General features: G+C 46.5%; 2 protein-coding genes across 2 annotated transcripts; both read left to right on the top strand.

The window, feature by feature from the left end:
- The first annotated feature begins 4,432 nt into the window (after nt 1-4,432).
- On the top strand, nt 4,433-5,653 carry foxq1a (forkhead box Q1a). The gene has a single exon (XM_061797943.1). The coding sequence runs from the start codon at nt 4,514-4,516 to the stop codon at nt 5,231-5,233; it is 720 nt and encodes a 239-aa protein (XP_061653927.1). The 5' UTR covers nt 4,433-4,513; the 3' UTR covers nt 5,234-5,653.
- Nucleotides 5,654-5,796: 143 nt separating this feature from the next.
- foxf2a (forkhead box F2a) lies at nt 5,797-8,971 on the top strand. Its single transcript, XM_061797942.1, has 2 exons — nt 5,797-7,725; nt 8,737-8,971. The coding sequence occupies exons 1-2, from the start codon at nt 6,837-6,839 to the stop codon at nt 8,925-8,927; spliced, it is 1,080 nt and encodes a 359-aa protein (XP_061653926.1). The 5' UTR covers nt 5,797-6,836; the 3' UTR covers nt 8,928-8,971.
- Nucleotides 8,972-9,439: the final 468 nt, after the last annotated feature.

Raw genomic sequence — 9,439 nt, 5'->3', positions numbered from 1 at the left:
ATTATTGTGCATACTCGAGTTTCTGTTTCTCTTTGGGTCTCTGAACTTCGATCGGAAGAGATGATGCGCATTCAGCTTTGGGGCAGCTGATTTGAAAATAGACTATTCCTTGTCTACGGAAACCACACAAAAGTGGCAAAAGTGAATATTTCAAAGCCGAGCGTGCAATAGCAAAACTGCTCAGCTTTAGTACGTCTTTTTTTTTTCAGCAGTTGGTTGACAACTCTACATGAATAATCATATATGAACCCAACACTATAGCTGCTGTGCTGCGGATGCGCAAAAGCAGCAGGAATAGTGAGCCGGCATCGTACGCTTTGTCTCTTCCCTTGAATGTTGTATGTGAAATAACAAACCGGCCTGATCTCCCACCAAGGAAGCTTCTTTATTTATACTCTGAATATTTCTGTCTTCTCATGTGTTCGGCAGTTCAATTGTTTTCAAAGACCGAAATAAAAACTCCCCAAACCCGAAGCAGGCACGGGCCTGTTCCTTACCGCCGTCTTTCTTCCTGCTTCTCACACAACATAAAGGAACAGCCGTCTTTAAATAGCTCGCCCGTAGTTAAAAGGGCGACGGCTGAACCTGCAAAGTTTGCTCAAACGGAATCGTGAGCGTTCCGTGCAATGCAGTGCAACTGAAAACACTGAACAAGCAAGAACGCGCGTCTCGAGACACTTCAGGCTACTTTAAAACTGTCTCATGATGACTTATAGATGACACGTTTGTGCAAAATAGCCATTAGTGGCTGATTTAAAAATAGCAACAAGCAGCACTTCAAATTACCATCAAGTTGTGTTTTTATTTTGCTCCTTTGAACGCATCCCGGACGTCTAGGCTACTGTTTATGCTTTCGGAGGCGTAATCATCTGGAAATCATCTCGACCCCTCCGACGAACGGCCGCCTCACACGCACAGAGCTTTTTTGTTTGTTTGTTTGCAGAGACAACGAGAAGCCTCCAGCGCCAATTATGCAAACTAAGGTGCACGCGGACGTAGATAGACGTGGTTACAGGGTTATTTGTAGACCGGAATCTGCTGCTACGGTTTGCATGACTCAAATGCTTTGCGATGTTGAAATGTTTTTTTTTGGTATCATGCCTTCATCTATCTATAAGTGCATTTAAATGGATAGGCAGGGCTTTGCCACATTAGTGGCAGTGCTGGCCTGGCTGGGCAAGTTACTTCCAACATGTAATGCGTTATATATCTTTTGATAGTAAGAAGTTATATTGCATTAGCTCTATTACTGTCTCTGAATTGCAATGCATCAAAAAAACCAAATATCCTTTAACCTAGATTTTATTGAATACACTACAAAGACAAGATAGTTAATGTTCAAACTGATAACCTTGTTTTTTGTTTTTGCAAATGACTCATTTGACTCATTTTGAATTTGACGTTGGAAACAAGCTGGCACAGTGGCATGTTGACCACTGTGTTACGTCTCACCTTTTCTTTGAACAACACTCAATAAACGTTTGGGGAACTGAGGACGCTAATTGTTGAAGCTTTGTCGGAGTTTCTTTCCCATTCTCGCTTGATGTTGTTGAACTTCTGTTGCTCAACAGTCCAGGGTCTCCGTTGTGGTAGTTTGCACTTCATAATGCGCCTGCACACGTTTTCAATGGGAGACGGGTCTGGACTGCAGGCAGGCCAGTCGAGTACCCGCACTCTTTTACTAGCAAGGCGCGTTGTTGTAGCACGTGCAGAATGGGGCTTGATATTGTCTTGCTGGAATAAGCAGGGTTGTCCCTGAAAAAGACGTTGCTTGGATGGCAGCATATGTTGCTCCAAAACCTGTATGGACCAAGTTACCCATGCCATTGGTTATAAAACTCCATCAGAAGGTGATTACGTTTTTATCATTGAGCAAATGTCAACTTAAAACTGCCCTTCCAGCCGCATTCAGGACTACAGTGTCACCGTCCGTAAACAGCCGTAGTACACGCAGGGAGAGCTTATTTTTAACAAATTGTCACGGGTGAGACCAGTCACCTTCCGAGCTGGATGACGGTGTTTAACTGAAGTCTAGAGTGCTGTGCAAAAACGTTGGGCTTCAGTGGGCACATTCTGAGCTGCAAAAACTGCAGTTGATTTTGTAGCACTGTATGTATGTATGTTCGTAGATGCTTCAAATGTTTGTAGAGTCAAGGTACAGGCGTTTCCAGAATTTATGTACGCCCAAGTAGTTGATGTAATCCACAATTAAATGACACAAGAATACCGGTTTCAAATGCGCAGACATCTAAGTGAGTGATTAGTTTAATGGGTGATGGTAATTACGTGGTTTTGCTTCAAGTGTCTGCAGCCCTTTAGCTGGCTGTAAAGGTGAATTATTAATGTGCCTGACGTTTGGACCTTGCCCAAAATCCAGACAGGGAACTGTGACCTGAACAAGCAAACAAAAACAAAAAAGCAGGGCCAAATGTGTGCAAGCCATTCAAGTGTTATTTTTAGTCCCACATTTTTTTATTTTTTTTTATTTCATTTGATCATGTTTGTTATGTTGATAAATGGGCTAGCGTTGGGCGCGCCAACTCAGTCAGGATGTTGAAGAGGTGGCATGACTTAAAAAGACTGAAATATAGTACAACGCACGGGTTCGCGAAGTTTGTCTTGACAGGGGAGATTTTTTTCTCATAATCCTCACGACAATTCAACATAAGTTGACTATTGGAGTTAAAGGTTCTCCCCTTTTTCAAGAAAAAGTTGGAAAGGGAAAGTTGAAGCAGGGAAAAAAAGCCACATTTGTCAATCTCAAAAAGACAACTTCAATCTCATAATATCATCACGTCACTTCCGGAAAAGACACCTTTATTCTCTAAAAAAAAAAAAAAAAAATGCACCTCTTGTTATTGAAAAATAAAGGACTCTTTTTTTGTTGTTGTTTAAAAAAAAGACTTTATTCATGCAGGAATGTCAGCGAAAGCGAAGTTAGGGAAGTTTATTCAGTTTCCCTATTTATATGCACTTTTTAAAAATGATAATAATAACATAATAACTTATTGCAAATCATTTTGCTGACCCCCAAGTTACGGCTTGAGGACCCCAGTTTGAGAACCTGTGGTATAACGCATGTTAACTCTTCATTCGGATGGTTAGTAACATACACCCGACGGCTGCACCTGCGGAATCCCCCCAAAACGGACAAAGATGATCCCATTGCAGTTGTCTAGGGTTGAATCTTTCCACTGCCATGTAGCTCATTGAGAGGCCCAAATATTCAAAGGAGCTCTCACTATGACGCGATTTGCAATTTTTGCAAAGCCGCAAACGACGAGCATTGGATCCGAGTATAATGGTGTATTATCACGTGGCCAGTCAACAAAGGCCGACAATCGTAAACGTCGAAGTACCTGCTCAATAATGAGCTCGGTGTGCTTGTGGCGATAGCCAATTAGGAAGCTCCCTGATTTGCCGGACACAAATAGAGGACGGTGGACTGCGACCCGTCCACCGTTATTTGCCCTCAAACTCACCTGTTCGCTGTTTTTGGATGACCGAGATGCCACAAGATGACGCCAAAATCCCGATGGTATCCCGGGGAGGCGCGAGACCTACGAGAAAAACACAACAGTGGTTTCCGAGTGCTGTGGGCAAGAGGATTCCTCAGCTTGGGAGCACACGCCACCTGACAGCGCATCATATTTCCGCAGGTGAGGCAGCAAAATGAGAAGTTCCTCACTGTCAAATATTCAGAGATGCGACGACAGGGCGGGAAAGCGACGAATGGGGACTCAAGTGATGTGAGGCATTGGGCCCGTATCAGTGACAAAATCGTGGCGCTGCGTTTAAAACTGCAAAGACAACACGTCTGGGAATCTCGCACGTACAGGAGGACCGTTTGCAGGTGTCGGGAATGTCCCTTGTGGGGCCCTCCAATAGCAAGGTTGTTGTTAAGCACACTGACAACAAAATGAAGTCAATGAAGTTTTCACTTCCCATTATTTAGTTTTGATTTACCTGGTTGCTTTTTTTCCTCATTCGGAATATTTTCACGTTTGTGAATAAGTGATTTGTCGTTCCTGTCATCTCATGTTTAGTTCAGAAATATCCTTGCCTATCCATTGCCTAGAAACGGCAGATGTGTTCTACTGCGGTGTGTCTGCAGATCAAACATATATTGGACACGAATATATCACGTTCACAATCATCACGTTCGTGTGCTGGTCTAAAAATGACGTTTTTACTCCAAAGAATGTATCTTTGTTCACCAGCCAGCGACGCTTTGCGACAGGCAGAACAATAAATGACTAACGATTGAAGGTACATAATGAACCCGTGCATCCACTTTTTGTGACGTTTTGTTTGTCGGTATGTCGTGAGATTTTCTTTTTTTCTTTTTTCCAAATGTAGCAAAAATGTACCTTGGCTCGAATAAGGTTGGGAATCACAAGCCCCGCCCCCGAGGTGAGCTATAAAGTGCTGCTCAAACAGGTTGAAGGTGAGAAGGCGCATCGCGCAGGCTGTGCCGGCACTTTTACGCGCGGAGAGGACAACAAAAGGGAGCATGAAGCTCGAGGTTGCGTGCGGGAACCATCACATGGCGAACCTCGACGAGACCGCCCGCGAGGAGCTGGGCTCGGACGGCGACTGCGCGGCGCACAGCCCCCTCGCCGGCAAATCCAAGCCGTACACGCGCAGACCCAAGCCGCCGTTCTCCTACATCGCCCTCATCGCCATGGCCATCCGGGACTCGCCGTGCGGACGCCTGACCTTGGCCGAGATCACCGAGTACCTCGTGAACAAGTTCCCCTTCTTCCGCGGCAGCTACACGGGCTGGAGGAACTCGGTGCGCCACAACCTGTCGCTCAACGACTGCTTCCGCAAGGTGCTGCGGGACCCGTCGCGGCCGTGGGGGAAGGACAACTTCTGGATGCTCAACCCGCACAGCGAGTACACGTTCGCCGACGGCGTGTTCCGGCGAAGGCGGAAGCGCATCGGCGTTCGGCGTGGGGGGTTGGGCGACGGCGCGGCGAGAAGGAGCCCGGCAGCGGCAGACGAGCCGCCGGCCGCCGCCGCCGCCGCCAAGTTCACGAGCTCCTTCACGATAGACAGCCTCCTCAGCAAGCCCTTCGCGCGGGTCTCCGATGGCGTCGGCCGCTACGCCGTCGTCGTGACGCCGCATTCCGATTGGCCTCTCGCCTCGCTTCGCGTCCGCCCGAGCGGCCTCGCGGAGCTGGGAGCTGCGCATGCGCAGAGCTGTGGGCTTCGCTCGCACACTCGGTGAGCGCGCCGCCGACGAACGGAAGCGAGCGTCGGTCACGTGAGACTTACGGGAAAACAAAGACCAAAGACGCTCGACTCGTGCCAGAGAAAGCAGGGCCGAACTGTGTGCGATGTGGGCCACTTGAGTGGAACACGACGCGATTCATCCGTTGGCGTGAGCGGCCACGAAAACGCTTCGTTGTGCCGTCTGCCATCGAGCGGAAGAGCGTCCAAGAGTTCTGCCTGTCAGCGACGTACGCGCTTTGCTGTAAATACATTCCTGTTTGGGAAAAGGTCATTTGAAAAAGCGAAACTGGATTTTTTTAATTTTTTTTTTAAACTTGATGTTTGGTCACAGTTGCTTGTTTTGCCTGAGCATTTGTTGTTACATTTTCAAACCTTTTCATGTTGTCTCTTAAATTAAAAAAACAAAACAAACAAACTTATTTGTGTGGACTGCAAGTGATTTATTGCTAAGTAAGTCCCAGTTTCAGGGCATCATTGGTTCTCGCACTACTACAGGTATGGTTTTTTGTTGTTGTGATGTTATGTTAAGGCCCGAAAGCTTTTGAAAGCTCAAATTGTTAGCAACAAAATGGAGTGATGAACTCCGAACTGAACTAGTTCGTTTTCGGAACGGTCAACCGAAGTGAACTTGAGCAACGCTGCCCACTGTTCGGTGCATGCGAGGTTGAGCATTCTGGCCAATGGCATGCGCAGGAAAGAGGTCACGTGGTAGGCGCCGAGCACCCCTTTCCAACAACAACAAATAACCGTCGTTGAGAGTTACAGAAATCCTTGAATTGTACTGATTGTCGAGGCCTTTTCCTTCGTCCTGGTTGTTTTAAATCATCATTCCGTTGAAAAAAAATTCCAAATCCTGATTGTGATTAGTTGATTAATTTGGGGTATTTATTATTATGATTATTATGATGATTATTTCTTTATTACTTTTGTCAGTTTCAAGTAATATTCGTGATCATTTGGGGTTTTGCGTTCACGAACAGAACAGAAGCAACAGTTTGGGTCGCATGCGTACTCTATATGTACATGTATACACACACACACACACACGTCACTGCGCTAGCAGATGTTCGAGACCTTTAGCTTACGGTGGACGATGCTCAATAGGGTTTAGGTCTGGAGACGTGCTTTAGCGAGGCGGCAGTAAATTTACAACGTTATACAAGCTGACTATTTACATTGCAGCAAAGCATAATCCAAATGTTTACAAAAATGTGATGAGGTGCTCACTTTCTCCTGTCTGCATAAAACAAAAGAAATCTCACACATTTTTTCTGTGTGTGTGTTGGTCACAAATGAAGGGTGGAGTGTGTGTGTGTGTGTGTGTGTGTGTGTGTCGAGAGGGTTGCCTTCCACTCCACTGCCTTGCGTCCGGCTTCTAGTCTGGATCCTGTCCAGATGGGAGGGAGTTGAGTTCCAGAGGATTTCTCGGCGCATGAGAGGGGGCAGAGGCAGATTTGGGGAAGCGATCGGTGGTCGACTGAGCTTTGCTGGTCTTCGCAATGGACCGAGGCGAGGCTGGAGGTTCTCGTGCACCAGACGGCATTTATGGGTGTTTTTAATGAAGGGGTGGGGGCGGAGGTGGGGGATTTAGTTTTAGCATGACGACCAAGGGCCCCCACGGACATTTGGAGCCGAGCGCGGCGCGTCCCGTCCCGGCGGCCGGTCCCCACGACGCGACCAGGCGCGGCAACTCGGGCTTGCGGCGCCCGGAGAAGCCCCCCTACTCGTACATCGCCCTGATCGTCATGGCCATCCAGAGCTCGCCCAGCAAGCGGCTCACCCTGAGCGAGATCTACCAGTTCCTGCAGGCGCGCTTCACCTTCTTCCGGGGCTCCTACCAGGGATGGAAGAACTCGGTCAGACACAACCTGTCGCTCAACGAGTGCTTCATCAAGCTGCCCAAGGGCCTCGGCAGACCCGGCAAGGGCCACTACTGGACCATCGACCCGGGCAGCGAGTTCATGTTCGAGGAGGGCTCCTTCCGACGCAGACCTCGCGGCTTCCGGAGGAAATGCCAGACCTTCAAGCCCGTGTACCGGATGATGAACGGCATCGGCTTTGACTTCCAGGCCGCGGCGGGCCCGTTCGTGTGTCACAACGGCTACAATTTAGACTTCAACGCGATGCCTCACGGGGGCTTCGAGGGGGTGCCCGGGGCCCACCACGTGTCCCCCGGGTCCGGCTCGTCGTACGCGGCCGCGACCCCCAACGCGGACTATATCTGCGGCCCGGACGGCGGCGGCGGCGGCGGCGGCGGCGGCGGCTGCCTGCAGCCCTCTCCGGCCGCGGTGGGCTCCCTCGACTGTCAAAGCCCGTACGGCAACGCGCCCCCCCACTGGAGCTCATCCGCCGTATCTCCGTATCTGAAACCGCAGACTCTGGCGTCCGGCACCGGCACCGGCACCGGCACCGGCACCGGGATGTCGTCTTACTCGCTGGATCAAAGTTATCTGCATCATAACGGACGAGATCCTGCTGACATCGCAGGTACGCGACATTCAGTAGCCGGGCTGCACAATTCTATCGAAACAAATCCAAACTGAAAAGAAACCCAAATGATGGCTTGAAATGGGCGCTTTTACCCAGTGTCGTTTTCCAAAAGAAATGAATATGTAAAAGCTGGATTTTTTTTCCTTCGTCCAGGCTTTCGACTTTAAACAAGCAATTAATGCACAACACATTTCTACATTTAAAAAATATATATATTAAACCTAGCTTGGCTTATTTTCAAAACATTTTTTTTATATCGTTTTCCCTATGTTTGCAATTTTAAAAATCAATTAATGAACAGTTCCCCCCCCCCCCTAAATAACCTTCATCTTATTATTGAAATTTCATTTCCTTTATTGCTATTTTTTTTTTGCAGGCTTTTGCCCTTTTAAAAAAGCAACTCGAGTCAAGCACTAAGTGTAAATGTACACGGTTTTTAGCATGCACCAAATAAAAGACTTAAACAAGATGCAATTATTATATAAATATGATACATACGTACGTACATGTTGTGCTCATTTAAAATTGTAAAAAGAGATACATCGAGATCGAAAAAGAGAGCGATACAGAAAGAGATGCCAGATCCTTGCAACGGTATTCTCAAAACCGAAGATTTCCAACGACATTGAACCCGACACAAACAATTTCAAATTTCATCACGTGTATCTGTCCATTTTTTTTTTTTAAATAAAGTCAGGACAAGTAATACTGTCGCAAACGCGGGGAAACAAATCGATCAAAGCATATTCATACGAAGATTTAAAATTCAATTCCAAATAACTTCAAGAATTGATTGATAACCAACAACAAAAAAACAAAGCACAAAAATAAAAATCATTATTTCTATCAGTATGCACGCTGCATGCTCAGAGGACTATATTGTTGAATTATGAATTGCCAGTATTAGATTTTAAATCATCTTGCTGATGGTGTCAACATGAATTTCATTGAGTCAATTTGACGTTGTTGTTGTTGTTGTTTGTTTGTTTTTTTGCTGTTTGTTTTCAGCTGGCCTGCCTCGGTACGCCAGCCACGCCGCTGCAGTGTGCGAGAGGAAGGATTTGGTTTTCAGCCTCAACGGGATGTCCGCTCTGCATTCGGGCGCCGGAGCCCCTTATTATCATCACCATCCTCATCCTCATCCTCAGCTGCACCATCAGCAGAGCGCCTATCAGGACGTCAAGCCTTGTGTCATGTAAAGACAAACATTTGTTAGCGTAACACTAGCCTACTTTTTTTTTAATTTAATTTTTTAAGTGAAGTAAATAAGATCTCTACAAAAGGATTTGAAAATCTCCTCAGTGGCGAAATGTCATTTTCTTGGGCAATGTGAGCTATTATGGCAGTGCGTCATCCTCAATAACGTCATTTTATTTGACTGCTTCAATTCCAGACGTGCAACTCACGTGAAATATGGAATATTTCATCATTTTCCTGATTATATCTCGCCCAGCTAACCAAATCCCCAAATCCATCGTCTCCAGAAATTAAAGTATTACAATCCAAGAATATTTTTGATGGAGAAATTGTAGGTAAGAATATGTAATATTAAGTATTTTCCCAGTTTTCAACTTAATCCGTTTCATGTATGAGGTTGACTTTGTTGAATGGAACTCGTGAAACTTTGATACCATCTTCATTTATTGACATGTACTTGTACATTTGTTACTTCTTGCACTTAACATTGCAGAAAATGATCATTAAAGGAATG

Source organism: Phyllopteryx taeniolatus, chromosome 14, assembly GCF_024500385.1.
Source record: "Phyllopteryx taeniolatus isolate TA_2022b chromosome 14, UOR_Ptae_1.2, whole genome shotgun sequence".
NCBI lineage: Eukaryota > Metazoa > Chordata > Actinopteri > Syngnathiformes > Syngnathidae > Phyllopteryx > Phyllopteryx taeniolatus.
The sequence above is the reverse complement of the archived record's forward strand: the minus strand, read 5'-3'. Positions and strand labels throughout refer to the sequence as shown.